General features: G+C 37.3%; 1 protein-coding gene across 1 annotated transcript; it reads left to right on the plus strand.

Annotated features, from left to right (window-relative positions):
• Positions 1 to 138: 138 nt before the first annotated feature.
• On the plus strand, positions 139 to 23,730 carry mtbp (MDM2 binding protein). The gene is made up of 22 exons (XM_065245972.2): positions 139 to 298; positions 386 to 466; positions 580 to 653; positions 734 to 867; positions 1,339 to 1,397; positions 1,750 to 1,891; positions 2,027 to 2,141; positions 3,156 to 3,278; positions 10,443 to 10,537; positions 11,480 to 11,546; positions 11,663 to 11,780; positions 11,937 to 12,107; positions 16,462 to 16,575; positions 17,705 to 17,869; positions 18,548 to 18,635; positions 19,539 to 19,697; positions 20,059 to 20,154; positions 20,274 to 20,531; positions 22,334 to 22,526; positions 22,692 to 22,805; positions 23,191 to 23,256; positions 23,486 to 23,730. Exons 1-22 carry the CDS (start codon positions 235 to 237, stop codon positions 23,522 to 23,524), a joined length of 2,535 nt encoding a protein of 844 aa, XP_065102044.1. The 5' UTR covers positions 139 to 234; the 3' UTR covers positions 23,525 to 23,730.
• The last annotated feature ends 1,648 nt before the right edge of the window (positions 23,731 to 25,378 follow it).

The following is a 25,378-nucleotide window of genomic DNA, read 5'->3' on the forward strand; positions in this document are numbered from 1 at the left end:
AAAAATTAAAATGCTAAAATTTGTCATTCCACAGAAACAAAAGTAACGTTTATTTTTTTTATAATTATCTGATCGGTTTCTACCGACTGTATTTCATGCTAGCTCACGCGTCATCGGTACGTCATTGTTGAACGTCAGTGGTGGTTGTAAACGCGCGTAAATTTGTTTTGTGATCGAGTGTGTGCTGTTCTTGTTATTTTACGTTATTTTTCATGAAGTCAGCAGTAAATAATCATGGACAGATACGTGCTTGTTATTATAGTCAACACAGAGTCGACGAAAGAAAACGCCTTCAACGGTAAGCGGTACTATTTGTGATCTATAGCAACATTAGATGTACACTGTCAGTGTGCTACTGTCTTGACCTGGCTTGGTTGTATTGCAGGCGTTGATGCAGCCAAAAATGTATATGATAACCTCAAAGAGATTTCAAGTTCTAGCCAAACACGGATTCCTGCGTTTCCAGGTTGGTTTAACTTATTCAGCAGAGCAGCATTTGTGTTCCCGTTACCACTGTCTAATTTCCCAATAGTTTTAGTGTAGGCTAAAGCTTGACTTTGACTGATTAAATCTCTTTAGCATGCTCTCCGAGTGGTTGTCCAGCACCACAGAGGTGGTACTTTGCCATTCAAGCCACGTATGGTACAGCACAGGTAATTACAAAAGTATGCTATTTGGCACAAATAATACTATTTTGTTTTATGTTTTTATGATATCTTGTGTGTTTATTCAGTGGTGTAGCTCAGATTGGGACGAATTGTGTTGTCAACGCAATGACAGTGAGGAATCTGAGCCATCAGCTCTAGAAAACTGCATCACTGCCATTCAGGAACAAGATGAACTGACAGAGAAGTCATCCCACGCAGAGTGAGAAATCCCTACTGAAGAACCATTTTTTCAGAAATCATTTATTATTTCTGATGTTAATAGACATTGTTTACATGTAATTTAAAATGCATTTGTTTTATCCAAATCAATTTATGGTACATTCAAGTTGTACATTTTCATTAGTAAGTAGGTCTTCTGGGTATCTAACCTACAGTCTTTGGGTGCTGCTAATGCAGTGCTCCACCTATTGAGATATAGGAACCAACTCGATAATTGACAACTGTATATGATGTGACACTGACTGTGAAATCCATGCTATAGTTTTATAATCTAATTATGAAATTTGGAGCATCAAAGTTTGATTTCAATGATTGATTTCACTTTAATTTCAATCTCTGACATGGCCTTACTTAGTCAATATTAAAGATATCAAGTTTATATTTTCACATACTGTTCTTTACACTATACACAATGTTATGTAGTTCATTTGATGTTTCACTTTGATGGCAGACTTTTTGAAGAGGCCGCTGAAGTTCTTCATCAATTAGCAGACAAACTTCCTCCTCCAGGTACCATTTTATAGCAATAGATAGTTCATAAAGGCATTGTGAATTGTTAACGTTGTGTTACGACTCCCTAATAATTAAATGTCTAGCATTGAAGGAGAAGGATTCATTTTATAATTAAACAAATAGTTCCTCTTAATGTTAACATTTTTTCATATACTGACCTCCATGTTCGTCTGACCTCATTATGTATGAGCAGTTAGCCATATTTGGATGATATTTTGTTTTTTTTTCTGCTAAAAAAGAAAACGCAACATAAAAATAGTCCATATGATTTGTGCATATACCGGTAATCCAAATTATATAACCATTTTTAAAAAACTATATTGATTGTATTGTTTGTTTTTAATCACAGGGAAGTCTTTACTGGATGTGATAGTACTATGTGTGGATCAGCAGGTGGGATTGAAGGATATGTTGCCTGTGATTGGCTCATTAAAGCACATGCGGGCATGGCACTCAGCACGAATGATCATGGTCACAGAACACATAGCAGGGTACTGTCTAAAACTCCATCACCGCTGTGCTAATGGATGGCTGTAATGAATTCAGAAATAAAATAACTGTCAACTTTTAGTTCTCTTTTGCTCCGTGTTGAATGTCTTTGTTTCTCTTATTTCTGTATTGTAAAGGTGGCAGAAAGCAGCCACATACCTGGGTGCCTGCATATATTCTCCTTCCATGATTGACAGCTGTGTGGACGGGAGAGAGATTTGGAGAGGTGGACTCCAGATTAGAGAGAAAAAGGTGCGTAGACTTTTTAATCCATTTGCATTATGATATATTACAATTGAAGGGATAGTTCACATAAAAATTAAAATTCTATCATAATTGTCTCATGTTGTTCTAAACCGGTATGAATTTCTTTTTTATGATGAACACAAAAGAAGATATTTTGATTAATGATGATAAGCACATAGCTGATTGTAACCATTGACTTCCATAGTAGGAAAAACAAATATGATGGAATTCAATGGGAACCAATTCAACTGTGCTTACCATTTTTTTTTTAATCAAAATATCTTCTTCATCATTTATCACAATACTTCCGTAATATTTGCTGTCCTGCTATGGAAGTCAATGGTTACAATCAGCAGTGTGCTAACCATCATTTCTCAAAATATCTTATTTTATGTTCAGAAAAAAAGAAACATATACAGGTTTAGGAAAATTATGACAATATCTTTTATGGTTCAAACTCATGTAATTGACTAAGCCAGAGCCTGTATTCATTTAATAAAATCAAAAAAAAAGGTCATACTTAGTTTAAAGTCTTCTAAAGACTTTTTCTTCTGACCACCAGAGGGTGCACTGTTGTAAGATATTGTTTATGAAGATTTGTGAAAAAAAAGTTATGGAAATCCTTAGTAAGCATGACAGAGATGTAAAAAAAACTTTGCATTTGGGAAAATTGCAAGCTGGGCAATTTTAGTTATAAGAAGATAAATAGCCCTTGTATTAGAGTATTACACGGCAGAGTCTATTCAGAACCAGCAAAGATCTGAGGTCATGGGTCAACTTGTAACTGGTGGGTTACAGATAATAGAAATAAGTCAGATCTTTAAAGCTGTACAAAGAGTACCGATGGCCTAGATTTTGAGTAAGGCGATTCTCATGGTCATTCTGTTTTCAGGTCACTCACTACAAATTAATTTGATCAATCTCATGTTCTAGAAACTCCACCAGAAACTGGTATTATAGTAAAGACAATGACACGCTTGTCTCTTATGCTCATACTGGATTCTCTTGTGTCTTTTGTAGTTTGCTTCAGAACTGAGGTTTGATGGTTTCTGTTTGAGAGCTCAGAAGAGAAATCACTTGGGTGATCTGCTGTATCTTCACACAGACCCACAATCCCACACTGACCATAAACTACAGAATGAGGTGAGTAGCTTCTTTCAGTCTTGGTATAAGAGAGATCCTTATAATAACTGGTTTTAAAGTTTTTCTTTTTAAAGATAGAAAGAAATAATTGGTATACCTTGGGTGTGTCTCGATCTGCTCCCGAGGTTGTAAATCAGTATATCAAGTACAAAGGTTTGGGCACTGGTCCCTAGCTCACTTCAATTGGGACACTGTTCACTAGGGTTGGGTATCTTTTGAATTTGAACGATTCCGGTTCCTAACGATTCTCGATTCCGATTCTTTTAAGAGGCAGGGTCAAAAAAGTTTAGGATATTTTAAATGAGTTAGCTAACCAATTGTCTTTCTGAAGGAAATAGTCTGACCTTCTCCATCAATTTGAATATGAACTTTTTACTTTTTGTGAACGTAACTATAAATTTCTCACAGGGCTGTTTTCAACCACAGTATAAATATCAAATCTATGAACTTGAAAATAAAAATGATAAATTATGAATATATTTTCACGGGGTACACTCAAGAGAGCTTTATTTTTGAAAACCTCATGAAAACACATTTTCACATGAGTGTATGATGCTGCAGGTATGTTACCGTGCTCCCACTGATGGGCTAACCTGGTGCAGAATAGAAACATAAGAAACAAACCCAGTCCAGATTAGTAGTAGGTAGGTACAGTTATAAAATCAGAAACAGTTATTGCTTAGAAGAATTATCATATCTGCCTTCTCAGGCAATATGCGTGAGCGTTTTAGACAGATAGTATCTCAAGCTGTGGAGAAAACACATTCGCTCAGCACATCGCGGAGTTGTGGAGTCACCAACCTGGCTAACGTTCGCAATCTCAGTTCGTAAATTGTCTATGAAAAAATACGTTGGTAATTTGTTAGCTGCCTCAATGTTGGCGCAAGACATCTTATTTATTGTATATGCATTGTTTTCTTAACGGATTTGGACTGCAGTGCAGTCACTGCTTTGCCAGGCTGGGGGTCGGAGCCAGAAGAAGAGGCAGCGGAGGACAGTCTGCGCAGCGCTTCATCATGTTCGATGTGCATCCTTCTATGCATGAAACAATCTTGCCGCGAATGTTGCATTTTGCTGAGATTTCGTATCTGTTTAGAAAAGTGAAGTCGCACTTTGGACCGCCGGCGGACTGTGAATCAAAACTAGGAATCAAAATTTAAACTTTTGAACGATTCCGTGAAAATCGCAAAGCTAGTCCCGGTTCCAATCGATACTTGATACCCAAGCCTACTGTTCACTGCCTAAAGGAGTAGTTCTCCCAAAAACGGTCCCTATTGTTTTGACCATAATGATTTTTTATTCCTACTATGAAAAGTCAATGGGCACCATTTTTGGGTGAACTGCTCCTTTAAGCGCGTTGTAATAATTCACAGCTGTTATTCATCAACAACCGGCAAAACTAATATCTTTAATATCCAATTTTTCACACGACTAACCCTAAACCAAACCCCTACCCTACTCCATGTAGTTTATTTTTACTTAAAGTATAACCGTAGTATTGTTATACCCATACTTATACACTAGTATGCATGTGGTTCTGTGAAAAAGGTGCTCTAAGGTTTTATATCTCTGTCATAAAGTGAGAATGTAAAATGCAACGGTAATGATTTTTCTGCTGTCAAATAATCACAGTGGCATTAGCAAAACTTCAGCCCTTTCGATGAAGCAGATTGCACCCTACAGCCTGGGACTCGTGCCGTGCATTACATTTACTGCCACTGTGCTGATTAGCATCATTAACTTTTTCTTTCAAGCCTGCCGTACTTACCAACTTTATTATTGTTCCAGGCACGGCAATCAGTATAAAAATGCAATTTTACCCTGTTTCAGAGTCAGTCTGAGACATTACCTCCCATCTGCTGCTGAAAGATGACAGCGTTAACATGGGCACATTCATTCAGGGCACTTCTAGTAATACAAACACTAACGCTATAATCTAGAAAGGTGAAAACAACACTGACTCAATTTATATGAGGATATGAGTAGTACATCATTCAAATAAATGCTGTAAAAATGATAGGTAGGCTACTACCACTTGTTCAATTATATTTTCTTTTTTTTTCTCGCAACCACCTTATGGATGCAACAACATAAATAATCATTACAAATATTCAAAACATTAAAATGAATGCCATATTCCTCATTTGTAAGCCATTTTGCATAAAAGTACCTGCTAATGCATCAAACTGATAATACTGACTCTAAATTCTTATTAGATAAGCTTGTTGTTAAAAATGTTTTGCCTTGCGTAAAAAAAATGTATACCTTGTAATGCATTGCAAGTCATATTGGATAAAAGCATTTACCAAATGTAAAATGTGTTCCTCTAGCTCAATTGGTAGAGCATTGTGTTAGCTGCGTAAAAGTTTGCGGTTTGAATCTAGGGAACATGTGTGCTGATAAAATGTATTTAATGCATTGTAAGTAATAAAAAAAAAAGAGTAATCAATGCATGAATGTGCAATAGCAGATATATGCATATCTTTGGCACATCTGTATATCTGTTTGAAAAGGCTACTGCTGCATGTGTTCCCTAAGTAGGTTCAATTCAAGGGAACACACATACTGATAAACATCGCTTTAGATAAAAGTGTCTTCTAAATGCATAAATTAAAATATTAAATGAAAGGGTTTTGGTTTGTGAGTAAAATTGATTTAACCGATAAAACACTCAATCAGATGTGTGCTCTCTTAACTCACACTGGAAATTATAAAACATTATCATGAATAATATAAGGGCCAAACAGGCTGAGTCTGAGGAAGCCAGAGCTTGTTTGTTGTGAAATATCTTGACTTTGATAAATGAAATCCAGATGGGAGGTTTTACGAGCTCAATACTATTTGAATGGTGGGATTAGAAAAGAGATCATAAAAAACAGAAAAGAAGAAACTATTGTGAAATTTCTCCATTAGTGAATTTAAATAAACACATTGATAAACAAAGATTTTTTAAAAACAAAGCCATAAATTAAAACAACTCTTGAATTGTTCACAGACTTTATTTTATTTTACCCCAGTCAAAAGCCACCATACTGAAATCTCTGTGAGAATTTTCCTTAGGTTTGAGGTCACAAACTAAATATTAGGTATCGGTTTAAAATACTAATTAACTGATAAAATACTAATTAATTTTACTCAATTATCAATTCTGTGAACCGTCCGATATCGCTTTAGGAAATCCGTGACTCGAATAACGTTTGCGTTTTACTTGAGGATGTGAAAATATTGGTGTAATTCAGCCCTCGGCCTGAAGATGTCGCCATAGAGTAAAGACATTTAACTCTGGTCAAAAAAAAATGGTCAACCACTATTTGTATAATCATAGCACAAAGTATGATATACTGTTTACTGTTAATGTAATCATTCAACATAAATAACGCTCTGTGAAAATATAACCTTGATATCTTTAGGGTTGACTGAGTAAGGCCATGTCAAAGATTGAAATCAATGTCAATCAAATCAATCTCATGATTATATTGAGAATTGATCCTGAACTTTACAGTCAGGATCACACCTAAACATATTTGTGTTACCCTTATGTTAATGTAAATTTTTAACACTTAATGAATAAATGTAAATGTATTTCATTTATCTTCTAGCCAAGTAGGAGGATTAATTTATAGGCATTATATATAAATGGAGACTTTATGTATTTCACCTAATTAAAGTTGTATATAAAATTCTGATAACAAATTAATATAGAATCAAACTAAAACTAATTTATATTTAATCAAAACCATAAAAATCTGAATCAAATCATAAAATCAATCAGTCCTACTCCTACTAAATATTAAAGTCACGTTCTTCCTGATCCCATTTTTCAAACTTTAGTTAGTGTGTAATGTTGCTGTTAGAGCATAAATAATACCTGCAAAATGATAAAGCCCAAGGCGATATATTTTCTTTAACAGAATTCCCCTTTCAAAGCCTACAGCGAACGGACGGTTTAGGCTACAGCCCTCTACTTCCCAGTTGAATGACGTCAATATAAGAGTTTTTGACTAAACTCTGCCCACAGGAATACGTCAGTCGCAAGCTTTGGCTCAAACGGCTCTGCTAAGCTAAGCTGCTATCGAATTACAACACGCTAAACAAACTACACGATCAGAACTCATTATGTATTTCTGAAGCAGGGACTTCATATAACAAGGAAGACTTCAGCCCTTTTTTACAGGGTTCCCGCGGGGTCTTAAAAAGCCTTAAAAGCATTGAATTTATGAATTTGGAAATAATACCTTAAAAAGACTTAAAAAAGTCTTAAATTTTGATGTCTGGGTCTTAAAAATTGTGCTGTATGTAACTTCTCCATATTGTATTTTTCCTTAAAAGTTTCTTTGTCAACCACATTTTGATTAAATCAGGGATGCAAACACATTGCTTTTCAGCGCCTGCGCCTTTTTATTATTAATGGCATTTTGGTTGCGAGCACATCGTGTCTCTACCGATGAGTCTGCTGTACGTTCACATGCTCTCTGTTTCTCGATGAATTGGGTGCGACATGAAGCGAGTTCAGCGTAACATGTTTCTGAACTTGAGCAGAGTTGTATGCATAGAGGTTTTCACGGAGGACCGGGTCCGATTAACATTATGTGTAAAACCCGAGTCGATAGGAAAACGGCCGTGATCAGAGTCAGTCAGCGCTAATGTTCACGTGCAGTTTCAAGCTGCGTGCCTCCGTTTCTATTGCGATAACAACTGGCTTGGTTTGAAAGTCACGACCACGCGCTGCACTTTCTTTCTCCGTCCCTTTGTTTAATAATGTAATTATTAATGAACCATCTTTTTATATCTAAAAAGTTTGCTCAAAGATCACAAAGATGGTAGCAAAAAAGCAATGTGAATGTTAATTAAGCCCATTGCACGAGCAAAGCTCAAGCTGACTCTAGATATAAAAAACGCAAAACTCTAATATAAAGTCACCAGTCACTGGGACAGCAAGTAGACTTTTGAATCTAAAATAATAAGTGGATTAAGCTCTTTTAATCTGCAAGAGAGGAATTAAAAGAGGCACTTTTACTGCTTCTGCTCTATCTAAAAAAGGAAAGAAAACTACATAAACCATAACACACCGATTACATTTATAATCTCTAGACCTGCACTTTCTATCATTAATATACTATACATATTATTGTATTCAAAAGAGTTTGATAAAAGGGGTCATCTACACAAGTATTGCTTCATATGTCAGTGCAAAAACAGTAAAGTGTTTTGTGATGCTTTGACAAACATTGTCAGCTTTGTTCATTTATGGTTGGATTTATGAAATATAATGTGAAATTAATATAAATGAATGCAGCCAGATGGAAGGCCCTGGATACGTTGCAGGAGGTGGCCAGGAAGAAGAGGAAGAAGGAGTAAAGCAAGAAGAAGTCCTAGATAGTTCAATAAGAGTTTTGGTTTAACATAAAAAATGAAATTGAATATTCCAAATTAATGTCGGCGTCTTTTGATTTTCGAATTTCATTTTTCTCTATATACCTAGGTTGGTAGGGATGGCAGGGGTCTGTGGCAATGTAGCCTAAGTATCTGGATATTTGCCTGGGTGTGAGGGCTTAGATTACCTTTCTCTTTTTTGAACATACATGTGTTTGCATCTCTGTTTGTTTAATAAAGTAGTATAAATAAAGAGTGGCGGATCCAATAATTGAGAACGCAACACAGTCCCGGGTCACAGTACAAAATACTGCGAACACGTGATACCTTCAGTAAATGAAGATCACCACAATCATAGACTGCAACACAACACAGCAACAGGCAAAGGAGAAGTGGGAAAAATCAAAGAAAATCTCAGAAATTCCTTAACAACTTTACATTGTTTGGCAAACTTTCTATGGCCTACTGAAAAAAATTTTTCACACTTGCTTGGCTTATAATCTTTTTACCCATTTCACATCGGAAAAATAAATGAACACAAGTTTAAGTATTTTAGTTTTTCTTTGCTGGTAGGGACGTGTAATGGGTATTAATTTTTTGTATAAATGGTCTTAAAAAGGTCTTAAAAAGACTTGAATTTAACTTGAAGAAACCTGTAGGAACCCTGTTTTAGGATAGTGAAAACAGTGGTATACAGATAAGTAAATTGTGTAAAGTAAAAAAAACTTATTTTTTACACGTGCCACATGAACACATGTTATATTGCGCACTGTTAACACAATCAAAGCTTCAAAAACACAGGAAGAACGGGACGTTTAATATGGCAAGTTTTTGGCATAACATTGCTTGTCAGTGGTATACAAGTAAACTTTGCTTTGCGTGTTGTTTGTTTTGTCTGGCAAAACTACTTAATAACAAAATCCTCATCTTGAGTTATTTGGGATTTGTTCCACTCTGTATCTGTATGTTTGGCAGATGTTTTTATCCAAAGCGACTTAAGGCGTTTTCAGTTTGTGCCTTCACTAAGACTGAACATCAACACTTTGGTGTTACTAGCATAATGCTTTACCAGTTGATATCCAGAAAGATTATTTTCATAATACGTCATCTATTTCTTCAGCACCCTCACAGTTAAATGAATAACGTTAAACAGTTCTGCCCACTCATAGCTCTCATACACACTTGTTTAAACATTTACATGATCTGATTCAACAAACTTGCCCACATTACTTTAAAATGTTAACATCACTTTTCATCCCACCCCATAATTCCAAGGGATTTCCAACAAGTAGCTTTTCATTAATTGCAATGTATTGCGTCTTCCTCGTCTTTTCTGTCTGCAGAATCCACTGAATAATGGAGCAGATCTCTTCAGATCGACTCTTTCAGAGCTCTGCTCCTCTTGTATAGACGCTGAAAAGCTGATAAAGAAAGTTGAAATGTTGCCAGCTGCCTCTTAGTCTCTCTCAGATTCCAGCCCAAAAGCTCTGGTTTAGTCCTGCCTGAACACAAAGCTGATTTTGTTCTGCCACTCAGGGGCACAAGCACCCAACAGCCCCCAAACCAGCTTTAACTGTTACTCTTCAAATGCCAAATAAACCATAAAGTGCACATGTTTTCATTTGCCGGCCACTGTCACTGCCAATAACGCTTGAGTCTTTTGGTCAAATAGCACTTTGGAGGTTTGACAGCTTGGGCATTTAATGTCCTTCTGTTTTGCTCTTGTTTCCATTCAGATCTTCTTCTGTGTTGATTGAATAATGCCAACTGTATGTTTCCTTTGTGTATTAGGTGTTTCATTGTTACCAGCCTGTGTTGGAATTGATTCAGCTGATCAAAGTCACAGATCTCCCGATTCACCTGCATTCCAGCACAGAGTTTGAACTGTATCTTTGTCAAGAGATAAAATAATGTGTGCTTTATGCATAAACAGCAGCAGTCCATCAGAGGAGGCTAAGCCTCTTCAATACTAAAAGCTTTTACTTATTTGCATAACACTGATGCAAACAATGAAGAAAGATGCATTTTATTTCAGTTAATGTTTAAAATACGCCATCCCAGGCAATAAAATCACTTAACAAGTGCCAGAGGAGTTTGACAACCTAAAGTCTCCTCTTATGAATAAACAATCAGACCAATCAGAATGGATGATGCAATTTTATTTGTTTCTGTCAACAGTGCATCTAAAAAGACTAAATCAATTAGTAATCAAATACATTTTAAAGGAAGGCCTGTAGATGGAATTACTAGATTTATTCTGGTCATTTTATGTTTTGGCGGTGAATTAAAATGCACTATTATCTAAGAACCAATTACAATATTTCTTTGCCACACATATTAGAAAATTTTCCCTAACTGGGGCAGTACCCTTTACAAAGGGTACTAATATTTACCATTAAGTTACAAATATGTATACATTTGGTTCCAATTTGTACCCATGATGTACTAATATGCACTCTTTGGTACCAATATGTAGTTCTGAGATACTATTATGAAATCTTTAGGTGCAAAGGTGTACTTTTTGAAAGGGTACCATCAGGGACCATTTTTTTGACCATTTGTCTGACAGTACAGGTTGTTTTACATTGCAGTTTTGTTCCCACAATTTCCCAGATGATCAGTGTCATTTAATTACTTTGAAAAGGTCAAAAGGAAACACGCGTCATACTCAGGCAGTCAATTGTGTACTAACCATTCCAACTTTGTTAGTGTCATGCGGTGAACTCTGCACCCAGAGCTAATGATTTATTTACTGTATACTGTAAGTGTAAACTGTACTGTCAGTTTTTGTTCTGTGTATTGTTTCGTACCTTGACATGTACCTACAGTGGATTGGCTACCAAATCCGTCAAAGCAAAACTGCTCCTGGATCAGCTCTGCATGTTGCGTGGTGAGGTACGCCTTCAAACGATCATCCCCAAATAAATTGTTCAGCTTCCCTGCTGAGATTCGACATAAAGCCCACAGCTGGTACACTGGGCGGCAGTGACAGCAAGTGTTTCCTGTTGCAGGTTGGGGCTTTGTTTTCTCTGTCCTGCGTGATAGGCGCCGAGACCTTCCCATCAGCCTCTCAGATCAGCTCGTGCAAATGGAGAGATTTCATGTCCAAACGCCCCAAGGAGTTAGTTGGTATGAACTGTGTTTAATAGAACCAACTTCATACGCCAGTGATGTGCATAATTGTACCGTTCAGATGCAGTTAAAATTATACGTTGACAGTCATGTAGTTACTATTTTTTATTCTTGTATATTTGCTACCGTGCTATTAACTCTTCATCACCCCAGTGCCTGACGTGGAGTTGAAAGGTGAGAGAGGCCGCTACCTCTTCTTGGTGCAGGGGGCGGAGTCAGGAGGCTGCACGGCACGATTGATACACACAGCCAATCAGATCAACGGAGCCGCTGCCCTAGCGACGCTCAATGCCCTCATCAAAGAGAAAGCTCCGCCTCCTTCAGGTATGATCTTTTTTTTAATACACAATTGACATCATCAGCATGAATGAGTACAGCTGCAGCGGCCTGCTTAAAGCGGATATGTGAGAACTGTTATAAATCATATTGTTGTAATGAGAGGGCCAATATGTTGCTGCTAAAGGAAGTTGAACCCCATGGCTTTTAGGAATCTCATTCATTAGAACCAGATTAAATCCATACGGCAGTCTCATCTGTCACTGCGACAGCTGAGACCACCTGGATGTTAGCAAGATGAGATGGCAGAGACCTTGTACTCTTTGAGACCAGAACTACAAGGTCTCAATGTAGAAATCATTGTTCTTTGCAATGTAGTGTTTACAAATGTATATAAATGAAACGGAGTCTCAAACTGTGTTGCGCAGTTGTGATTGCTTTCGAAGCACAAACAAACCACTGTGTTCCTGTCAGAAACAACAGTTTGGTGTTTCATCATGGTAATCAACTAGAGGGAATGTTTTCAGCCGAGTGTGGTGCATGTAGGGTGAAAGTTGTATAAATTTTGTACTTTCTTCGACTAGGACTGAATGTTAAACAGTTTTTATAAAATATACATTCTCTTAACCATATGAAGAATTATATTAAGCCTGATTTGCCAACAAAAGACATTTTCATTCCTTTGCTTTCTCGATTTGTAAAGAAATAATTACATTCTCTTTAGTAGGACTGCATATTATTGGGGGAAAGGGGCTGACTTTTTTTAATCTGCAATGTTTATTGCCATATGTGACCATGAACCACAAAACCACAAATTTATAGCAATAGCCAACAATGCATTGTATGGGTCAACATTTTAGATTTTATGTCAAAAATCATTAGGATAGGTAGAGGGATAAATATCATGTTCCATGAAACATTTCCTGCCGTAAATATATAAAAAATTGTTAGTAATATGTGTTGCTAAGGACTTCAGTTGCACCCCCATATTTTCTTAGATTTCAGCCAAACATTGTTCTATCCTAGCAAACCATACATCAATGGAAAGCCTATTTATTCAATATGATTTATTATAAAAAATGACCTTTACGGCTGGTATTGTGCTCCCGGACACAATAAGAAATTCTGACTTCACCAGATGACTTAAAAAAAAAAAGAATAAAAATTCTATCTTGCATTTCTTGTATAGCTCTGTGATGGCCACTTCTTTCCCTGCCATTTACGAGTTAACTTATTAAAGGGATAGTTGACTTTAAAATGAAAATTTTGTCATCATTCACTCATCCTCATGTTGTTCTAAACCTGTATGAATTTTTTTCTGATGAACACAAAAAAAGATATTTTGAGAAATGATGGTAAACACACAGCAGTAAGTGACCATTGACTAAATATTTTGGAAGTATTGTGATAAATGACTAAGAAAATATTTTGATAAATGATGGTAAACACACAGTTGACGCTACCCATTAAATTCCATCATATTTTTTTATTCCTACTATGGAAGTCTATGGTCACATACTGCTGTGTGTTTACCATCATTTATCAAATCTTATTTTGTGTTCATCCGAAAAAGGAAATTCATACAGGTTTAGAACAACATGAGGATGAGTAAATGATGACAGAATTTTCATTTTAAAGTGAACTATCCCTTTAAATAAGAGAAAATGCATTACTGCTAAGCACAAGTTTTTCTGGCAATCCCTATTTCCACTATTATCCACCAGGTGGTGCTCTTACCCAACTTATAACACCCGGAAGTATTTCCTTCGGGCAGTGGTCCTCAAACTTTTTGGTGTGCGGCCAACCTGTGTACAGTGCATCCCTTTGTGGCTACCTAAAGAAAATGTATAACATAAAACATTCCAAAACTTTAAATTTGAATTAAACAAAACATTAAATCATACAGTGTAGTGGTGTTAGTTAGAAGATGTTAGAAGATTTTTTTTTAAATAAAATTACATTAAATTGGGGTCCCCTGCCACCATCTCAGTCAACCACTGACTTAGGGCAAACAGTTCAAACTCTCTGTATGTTTTTAAGGATCGTCTGAATCTGAACTATATCAAAAGTCCTTAAAAAAACGCAATTATTTGCTCAAAATTTGGTATTTAAAAAAAACTACCCATATTTGAGAGGTGATAACTGATGAACTTTTTTAAAAATCAGAGGGTCTGTTCTTTCATTCGATATATTGTTTGTTTATATATTTACAAAAAAAAAATTTGTCTGGAAGGCATTAAACTTGCCGGTGCTGGCTGACAATTTTTTTTTTAAATGTTGCCAGGAAAGAGTTAATGGTTGTGTGATTATAATCTATTGTCAAGGGACCAGATTGTGTTGTTGAAAACCGTTCTTGTGTAACATTTGCAAAGCATTCAAAATAGTTTTTCTTAAAAAAAGTTCTGCCATGTGTTTAATGCAGATGCGCACATTGCAAGGCTAAAACAATGTATTTTCCAGCCCTACTACTTCTACATTTTCACAAAGTTTGCTGCTTTATTGTTCTTAGATCTTTTTGTCAGATGTTACTATGATATACCAAAGTATAATTACAGGCATTTCATAGGTGTCTAAGGATTTCATTGCCAACAGTGTCCAGATATGTCCAGAAGCAACCAGAGACCATTCATGTGTGAGATTGCTTCTCAGCCAAGGGAGTGGGCTCACTTACAATTTTGCCTAAAAACAAGCCGTAAAAATAAGAATTGGTACAAAAACATCCTCCAAGGGTAACTTTTGTCAACCGTCCAAGAACAGTTTGGTGATGAACGATGCTTTTTCCAGCATAATGGAGCACCTTGCCATAAGGCAAAAAAGATAACTAAGTGGCTCAGGGAACAAAACATCGAAATTTTGGGTCCATGGTTAAGAAGCCTCTCAGACACTTCAATCCTCAAGAGGTGGGTGGACAAACAAAAACCAACAAATTCTGACAAACTCCAAGCATCGATTATGCAAGACTGGATTGCCATCAGTCAGGATGTGGCCTTGAAATTGACTGACAGCGTGCTAGGGCAAAATGCAAAGGTCTTGGAAAAAGAAGGGTTAACAGTGTAAATATTGACATCAGCTTACTGTATTTGTTAATAAAAGTCTTTGACACATTTGAAATGCTTGTTATTATACTTTAGTATACCATAGTAACATCTGACAAAAAGATCTAAAAAATACTGAAGCAGCAGACTTTGTTGTGAAAATTAATATTTGTTTCATTCTTAAAACTTTTGGCCACAGCTATAGTATTTAACTTAAAGCAAATTTTGGCTTGCACTACCATATCTTCTGACATATTCATATCATATACAGCCACAGAAAAAAATAGGAGATCACTCCAGTTTAATCATCATTTCTACATGTATTGCGAACATTTCAGTTCACTGTCTGTTGAATTTCAACGAAAGCAAACCTCAGCAATGTAAAAGACTGAGCGCATACTAAGATGGGATAAAAAATTAGGGTTATTTAATCAAATGGTAATTTTTTTATTGTTCCAAAAATGTATTTAAAACATTATTATTGTGCTATTAAAAATAAAATTAACTTGTTTTCATTGCATTATACAAGATCTGAAAACACCGGTTTTGCAAATAAAAACATAATTTTTTTAACCGTATATCAATGTATAGGAAACTCATGTAATCAATTGCCTTGTGTGGTTCACATTTATTCGTAATAGCTCTTTGTACTGTGAGCATTGCTGTATTTTAATCCACCATTGAAGACCTTTGTGAGGTAAATTGCTGCTCTTGACATCAGGACGTGTGGGTTTCCTCCGAGCCTCCTGTGGAGCTTGAAATACCAGATCCATGATGCCCAGTACAGCTCAGTGCTGTAGCTGTAACCAAAGACCAGAGAGCTTTAGCTCATGGTTGTTTGTCGAGAAATATCTTTGCAAATGCTTGACATTTGTACAGGCTTCAGCTCTAGATGCACTTGGGATGGAATTGATCAGAGGAAGATGATGCTGGTCACTGCCACCTTAGCATTACTTTGATTTATCTCTGCAATATGCTTGCTTACTTATTTTAATTTCCAATTGAACTGCACATACCGTTTTAAGTGCTCTTATAAAACTTACTACTTCTCGAGTTAATGTAGAGAGACGGCTGTGGGTTAGTAATTTGAAATTGATTCTTTAAATATAAAGGTGCCTTAAGATGCCATAGATTCAAAGAACCATTTTTGGCTGAATTTTTGCAAGTAGTGGACGAAGCATTTATTATACCTGAACAAAAGGTTACAGTATTTGTTAGATTTACAGTTTAAAGTTCTCAAATCATTTTAATTAAACTGTAAATTTTGGACAGGCTGCTCTCTTGATACTTATCTTTATTAATCATTAACACATCCTGTCATACATTCTTTCTCTCTCTTACATTTTTCTGGCTGGTATTCTCCCCAGGGCACAGCGCTGCTGACTGGCTGCGATCCTTGCCATATCTCCATGGAGAGAAGCTCTTGCAGAGGGAGAGAAATCTGGCCAAGGTGCAGACCCTGGTCCTGAAGGAATGTTCCCGTAAGTGGTTTCCTAGGCAACTCACCAGTATTCACATGCTGTTCACAAGTAACCCCAGACCAGAAGAGGGCAAATCATTTTGCTGTATTTGCACATTTTCGATCTCATGTGAACTTTAGATCTCACGTGAAATGGGAACTCTTTCTCAGGCCTCTAAGGACTGCTGTGGTAACGGGTTTATGATGTATGATTGACGATTGTAGTGTGCAGTGGACCTGTTATTAGGCCTCTAGCCATTATTTTAAGTCTACTTCCGTGGCCATTTATTACACAGCTCATTGGAATGTTTGACTCTGATTGGCCAGTCGTGAAATTTGCAGGTTTGTTATTCCCAGATAACAGCCATTACAAACAATTAACACACAGTAACCTGGATGCTGCAAAACATTTTGACAGGTACAGTTTGATTTTACACAAAAATATAAATATGTCTTTTAATAACACATGACATTATATTTACAAATGTTTAAACCAAATAGTGTGTTTGTGACATTTGAATGTCTTGTCTTATCTAAAAACCGAAAGTAAACAGGTTTTCCTCGCGGAAGGTCTGCATTTGTTAAAAATGAGCAAATTAAATATTTTAAATCAATATTTAATGTTCCTTAAAGGAACACGCCCACATTTTAGGAATTTAGCTTATTCACATTATCCCCCAGAGTTAGATAAGTCCATACATACCTTTCTCATCTCCGTGTGTGCTTTAACTCTGTCTGACGCAGCCCCCCCGCTAGCTTAGCTTAGCACAAAGACTGGAAGTGAATGGCTCCAGCTAGCAAACTGCTCCCAATAAGTGACAAAATAACACAAACATTTTCCTATTTATGTGTTGTGATTTGTATAGTCACACCGTGTACAAATAATAAGGTCATATGAGACACAGCCATCTTTTAAGCTAAGCTAGCGGGGGCTGCGTCAGACAGAGTTACAGCACTTAAAGGTCAAACCCTTGGGTTGTAAATGGACATGTAAAACTTTTGCACGTAAATATCAGAGAACAATTTAACATATTATTTCAATGCATTCTTTGGCACCTTTAAATGTGTAAGATGATTATTTTATAAAGCTTTAACAATTTGTGAGGGAAGTGCTGGTCAGGGATTTAATGATACTTTTTATGCTTGGACAGGTCGACGAGAAGAAGCCCAGAAACCTGCTGCCATTCCCGTGAATGAACTAAAAGCCCTGCTAAGTCTGGCTAGGGAGCAGTACCTTCAGATGCATGACTCCAAAATGCCTAAAGCATGTGAGCGCATCAGCCAGCAGAAGGAGAACCAGACCTTCAACACTAGAGGTGAGTTGCATCATTAATGCATAAGATGGGTTATATTAGGTTGGGTTACATTAAAGTTGCACTCATATTAGACATTTTGTCAATTATTTTTACATTATGATTAATTACTGATGACCGGTTGTGAATTATTTACACTTGATTAACCTTGAATCTAGACTTGGATATGTTCAAGTAAAGTAGATAAACACAAAATGTATATTGGTTAAAATAAACCCTGGTGTTATTTGCTCTTTCCCCACCAGCAAGTGTTCAGACTTTTTCACAAAAGTTTAATGCCTTCCAGAAAATGTAATTTTTTTTAAATATATAAATATACAGTATATCAAATAAAAGAAAATACCCTCTGCTTTTAAACAAATTATTTCAATCGTTTGATCCTATCTTCATTTGTTGTCTTTTTATCACCTCTCAAATATGGGTTTGAACAAAAAGCTGAGATAATTGCATTTTTGTAAAGGACTTTTGTTAGAAATCAGATTCAGAACGATAATTAAAACAAACACAGAGTATTTACTGCTTTTGGATCCATATATGCTGTGATGTTTTATAAGGTGGGTAAAAGCGACACCTAGTGAATAATAGCGGAAATATGGATTGCTGTAAAAACTCGTCTTTGTGAGGCAAGCGCTTTCTCTTAATTGACGAGATGTCTTAATCTAACTGTGATGTCTTTCAAAGATGGGAAACTCAATTCCCACACAGAATGGCCTGAGAGAAGCGTCCTTCAGAACTACGAGAACATACAGAGAGCCCGACAAAGATCCAGGTAAATCAACATTCCCTATCCGGTGATATTATTGAGAAACATTCAGCAATACTTTATTTCATCACCCAATTACCCTTCCTTTAATAATACACAAGCATCTCCAAACATCTCACAACAGTGATATTAAAGAGCACCTATGTCTGATTTACAGTTTTAAAATTCCTTTGGTGTGTAAGTGTGTATTAGCACATGTTAACGATATGCAAAAGGTACAGACCCCAAAGTAAACTATGACGCAAGTTATCGCCTCCAACGTAAATCTCTTTTCTTGGACTACAACAAACACATGGATTGTAGGCAACAGTTTACTTCCTGGGATTGGTGATGTAGACTAGAGTTCTCAACGGGCCTGAAAATTACAACCCGACCCGGCCCGTGGCTTTTAAAGCAACGGATCCGCTCTGAAGCCAGCAGCTCCGGTCTGGATCCGTTGCTGATCCGCGCCGGAGCTTATTGCTATCCCCGCCCCTCTCTGTGATGCACGCAGCAGCCAGACCAGACTTTCTTTACGGTGAACAGCAGTAGTGATTAATAATTTTTTTCACGAAGCGTAAAAGATTAAGCCCAAGGTCCAACCCGACTCATTTGCTTATATTTTTGACCCGAATCCGCGGGTCCCGTCGGGTTTGTCAGGCCGGCCCGACCCGTTGAGAACTCTAATGTAGACAATACCGACATTATCATAATTCCTCCCGCTTCGGACTCACATCCTGTAAGTTAACTCCTGTTATCATTGCACTGTGAGCGAATCTTTCAAACAAGGTAAGGAGCGTCACATTTCCGGCTTATGTCAGAGGTATTCAGGCCAATCACAACCTACAGATTAGCTGGCCAATCAGGGGCACAGTGCTTTTCATATCTGTGCGTTTCAGCAAGATAGTGAAATTTTGATGTCCTTCACAGGTGCAGGATGTTCAGCAGCGCTTCTTCTGAGAGTCTGATGGGACCTAAAGATGCCCAGAGGGGAAGCAGTATGTTGCTAGATGCCAGAGAGATGCTGAAGCACTTTACTACTGATGGGCAGCCCACCGGAGAACTGCAGCCGCTGCCTGTGCTCAGAGGGTCGGTCACACTCACACGCACAGCGTCAAGATGATGATGATGATGTTTGCTAATGATGACTTCCTCATTTATTGAAAATTAAGTTGGGGTCCCTGAAGGCTGGGGGAGGTTCATGTGTGCATAAACATTGCATTCATCATTTAAGCTCTCTAGCAGCATCTTTACTTTCTATTTGCACTTTAATCTTTCAGGAATAGCTCGCTCGGATATGTAAACAGCAAGATGTATAGTGATTTATTATAATGAAAGTTAGCACTGGTGTGTATAACACATTTTGTTCCTTCAACTGGAAACGAAGATTTCCCATAAAGCATTGCCTAACTGTAGGAATGTGGTTCGTGTTTTTGTTGTTTGTGTTTAGGGAACACGTGTTTCAGATGTCTCCTGACCTAACACCCAGAAAGGTTACCAATCTCCCGTTCTCAAAGGCGAGCAGATCCCACTATCATGGAATGGAGTACGTGTGTGATTTGTCTCTAAATAAATACCATCTGTTGTCAAATCCATCCTGACGAGATCGCTATCCTTCTCTCTTCATCTCAGTAACACTTGATGTTTTTTTCTGGGCGTCTTTAGATTCTGTCTGGATGAGCTTAAGGCTCTTGAGCGAGATCGTGGCTTTATGAAGCTGCAGTCTCGTCTGATAAGATTCGAGACCCAGAGTACGTGCTGTAAGGAGCCCTGCCCCGTGCCATTCGCCCTTAGCCCCGCCCCTTCCCCGGCCGTGCTCTCTGAACCGGGCAGCGTTCCTGACGGAGAAGCCCTGAACAGTGAGCCGCCCCGGCTCAAACGTCGTTCTCGGGAAACAGACTCGCACCTTCAGCCGCACAAAAGGTGAGAACACGGGCACGGCATGAACAAAAATTAAGGTGTTTGGCTAAAAATTGGCTGAATTTGCTTGGCAGGGCATTAGAAATTATAATGAAGCCCTTGGGGGCAAATCAGTACACTGCAAAAATGACTTTCTTATACTTAGTGTTTTTGTCTTGTTTTCAGTACAAATTTCAAAAATTCTTAAATCAAGATATATTGTCTTGATAAGCAAATGACCTAAGAAAATAAGGTTAGTTTTTAGATAAAAAATACTATAAAATTTAAGTGAATTCGTGCTTAAAACAAAACAAAAAATCTGCCAGTGAGGTGAGATTTTTTTTCTTGAATTAAGTGTTTAATAAAAAACTTTTTTATTCTTACCCCATTGGCAGATATTTTTGATTGTTTTAAGCACAAATTCACTTAACTTTGATATTTTTGTCTAAAAATTTGACACATTTTAAGGTCATTTTGCTCATTAAGAAAATACATCCTAATTTAAGAATTTTTTCATATTTTTTGCTGTGTTTTGCCAATGTTTTATTTAACTATTTCACTGAATCTGATGATAATCACCTTTCTATCTCTTGCCTCTCAATGAAACTAAAATGTTTGTATTGATCCAATGCTTAATATTGACAGTTTTAGCAAAGTTATTTTGTGTTTGCCATTAAAAATACTTCTGCATCTTATTGTATAACAAAAACAAATTCTATTATGCAGATGTATCGACAGATGTAAATTCATAAATACACTAGCAGAAAATCAATGGCAAACAATGCAATTTATTGAAATGTTCCCAAAGCTTTTCAAATCCTTCAGCAAATCTGTATAAAACAGCATATCGGTCAATACATCCCAGAGCTTCAAATGTGTTTACAAGCCACAAAATCACATCAAGAAAATAACACAAGAGACTCAGACTCATTACTGTATGAGCACATGAGCTAACCACTATGCCATTGCTTTAAAGGAATAGTGTTTCAAATGAAAAACGTACTGCATTAGGAATAATATGGGTATTTCATGGCCAATCAGTTTTACCGCTGAGCTTTAAATGAATCGCCCTCTTGTTACACGCTGCTTTCTCACCAGTTCAAATTGGACACTCTATTATGTTTCTCCAGTTACTTTAATTTTCTAAAGCCGGTAGTTCATTGATTTCCCCATGTGGCTGGTTGTAGTTCTGCCTACTCATCACAGCCTTCATCTCCCACCCGCCCCACCATTTAACACACATTTAAATGCGCCGTACCTCACTTGCACTGAAAACGAATATAGATCTGCGTTTGATGGCTTTGTCAAAAGCCGAAATGAGCACTGAATGAAAATTATGGCGCGGCACTGCACTGAATGTTAAACGCTTGCTCCTGTATTTTGTGCCTAAATCACACCATCACGCATGTTTGGCCTTCGCAGCTACTGCAGAATCCGAATTAAATGATGCGATTTTGGGACATGCTGAGGTTATTTTTATATTTATATATATTTTAAACGGCCACCCACCTCAGATCCCTTGATGCCATGTTAATTTTAAAGCTCAGAGTTTACTTCGCTCTGTATCGACCACAATGATGTCACTGGGAACCCGAGTCTGGAAATGTATATTGTTTCTTAAACTGCTTAGATTGCTTGGACTGAGAGGGCTCCAGCTGAGGTTTTGAGAAGGATGTAGAAATGAGTCTTCAAGTTCTCAAGTAGATTGTCACATCAGATCATTTCGATTGGGTTTGATGTGTGCTACAAAGCAGAATTGAGAGATTGATGTTCGCTGAGAAGCAATATCTTACACATCTTTTCCAAAATCCCTCTCACGCTCTTAGGTTCTGTAAATCAGAGAGCAGTGAATCTCTTGGTGGTTCGGCTGGCACGCATCCGGCTGTGGGAGCTCTACGGCAGCAGGCGGCCCGCTCAAACCCTGGACCGACGAGACGTTCTGCTTCTGTTACCGAGCTCTTGCCCAGTCAAAAACCCAGCCAGACACAAACCGAGTCCCGCTCCCAGAAACACAATAGGGTAAGTACTGATTTTCAGGCCCGGATGTAATTTTGGAGAGCATCTGGATAGTTGTGTGCGATCATACTGATTGGATTTTAGTCACTGGATTGATTTGTACAGTAAAAGTTGATGGCCGGGCCTGACGTTGCATGATTGTGTACACGTTCTCATTGTGTTTCTCAGATGCTGAGGGAGGTAGTGGATAAGACGCTCAATAAACACGGGATCAGCAGTCAGCACAAGTGTTTTGAAGCCTGCAGTCAAAGACTGTTTGACATATCAAAGTTTTATCTGAAGGTTTGTGAGAATCTTTCCGCCTCTTTCTCTCGCACCCCGCTGTCCTGTCTGTAGGACATCCTTGAAACTCTCAAAATATCCAGCCTAAATGCTGCTGATTGATGCTATATGTAGATCATCGATCCATGACGGGAACAGAAGTTTGTTTTAGGAAGTTGTGTCAACTTGCTGTTTTTCTGCATGACTAGTCACTTTATTATTTTTGCAGCATTTTATTTCTCACCATGGTCAATTCATTTATCATCTTTTAGACAGCGGGCTACTTTCAGTTTGTTAAATGCACAATACATTAGTTGAACAAGTGTCTGTAGAGTCGACTTGGCTCGCAAGAATGCATTTCACCAGGCCCGTTACGCCTCAGCAACCAGTGTTTGTTTTGCAACAGGATCTGAAAACCTCACGTGGCCTTCATGAAGAAATGAAAAAGGCAGCCAGTAACAATGTCAAACAGGTAAAGCAAACCGTTTCGGTCGAGTCTATTTGTGACGGCTGTCTGGTTTCATGTCATGAGATTTGACGTAGGGTCTCCTCAAGACGAAACCTCAAAGCAATCTTTGATTCGACAGAAATGTTTTTTATGTAACCACACTGCGACGTGTTTATCTGCATGAATCTGAATATAAATAGCGCTTGTGTGAAAATATGTTTTTTTAACACCGTTTCTATGTACTTATCCACAGGTGATCGACTGGGTTGTTGAGAAAACATCTAAAAGATGAACAGAATAACTGATATGATCAGCAGGATCCTACAAAATAAGTGGATGTAGCTTGTAAATAAGGTCCCATGACCTTGTGAATCTCTCATGTAAATTTGTGTATTTCTAACATAAAATGTGAATCCTTTAATGTTTTTTATTTACTTTTAAAGATAATTACATTTATTTGTGATAATTATGTCTGTGTATTAAAGTGATTTTATTTGATAGTGTTATTTGCTCTTTACTCGTCACAATCCCTTGAACTGTCTACCTCTAACAATATTAATAGTTAACAGTAGTTAATAACTAACCCCGGTATAACATTATATAAAAAATATTTTATAAGTGTCTAGCCATAACTCTTGAACTAGCTACATGTAAACATAGCATTGTAGACTATACTTATATTTGGCCCTTTAGACAAAATGTTCACTGCTTTCTCATTTGTATAAAAAAGTGTCTGATAAATGTACCAGTTGCCAACATTACACTCATACAAACAGCCAAATATGGCCACACATTTTCTTAGAAATGCTGTTTTGCATCATGAAAAGCCGTCAGAGGGAGTGTTTGCCCAGATCACCATATCCTATTTCAGCAATCACTGTTCAAATCACCACTCAAGCGTGAAATCAGGAACATATGAGTTTTTTCCAAAAGTCCATAATTCCCTCTGTGATTACCTCATCTTATGTTTAGTTCTTTGTCGTTTCGACCATATACATGCATTGATCTACAAGTAGTTTGCTCCAAATTAATGATATGATTGGGGTCAAAAGATCACGGAGGTCCTAAAGAGTAACTCAAACTATTACAGGCTGTTCCCTGGAAAGGGTGTCTCGTTTGGCAAAGTCGCCGGACACATTCCAGTCCCACACAGGGCCATTGTTCTTACTCCTGGGTGCTCAGAGGGGTGATGGGAAAAGGAGGGGGTCCTTCATTACATTGGCAACCCCAAGAGTCCTGGAAGGCAAGAGTTGATATGCACAGGGCCATGATATTTCATGAGGTAGAACATGTTTCAATAAAATAATGTATACAGTAATGTGCAAAAGTCTTAAGAGCCGTTCACATTATAATGATAACTATAAAACATAGTTTTGAAAATCGTTTTATATTAAAGAGAATAGCGTGGTGTACAAATATACGATAAAGATACAACGAACGATATCGTTGGGATCACTTTCTGAGCGACTTATCCCCACCTGATGAACGATAAACCATTGACAGCCAATCAAATCTATTTAAACTTTAAGTGCACGCGGACTTGAAATGACAATGGAAAAGCTCACTGCGAGGTCTTTCAACATAAAATTACCTCAGGTATCCAGCGCTGATGCAGTTGCTGTGAAATTCACTACGTAATGCTTTTTTCCTACCACACTGAGTACGCCAAAAGGTAAGATATTAACTTACATTACACAAACTAGATTCACTGTTTAGACTTACACGAAACGCAGCGTGTTGAGGACATGGTTACCCACTGTGTGTAAATGCAACAAGAACATCATATTTACATATTCAGTGACATGTAAACAATTGCAAAAGTTTTAATTACAAGAACTATCTAATATTAGTTATGCCATTAAAGGCAAATGATTTGCCTGAGTGCCGCGCGCGTGAGCTAATTAGCATAAAGTTATCGTTATGATGTTGACGCTATTTATCGTTTTGTTACCGTTATAATGTGAACGGCCCTTTACGCCACCATGCCACTATCAGATTTTTTGTTTTTGCAATTGTGAAGTGATCATATATAATATATGTCTCTTTATTAGAATACAACCAGAAAATACAAGAAATGTGTATGTAGTATTAAAAACAGTATAAAGCTATAAGCTGAAGTGTCAAGTATTTAGGGTAAACTCCCCTT

Source organism: Paramisgurnus dabryanus, chromosome 13 (genome assembly GCF_030506205.2).
Source record: "Paramisgurnus dabryanus chromosome 13, PD_genome_1.1, whole genome shotgun sequence".
In the NCBI taxonomy this organism is placed as follows: domain Eukaryota; kingdom Metazoa; phylum Chordata; class Actinopteri; order Cypriniformes; family Cobitidae; genus Paramisgurnus; species Paramisgurnus dabryanus.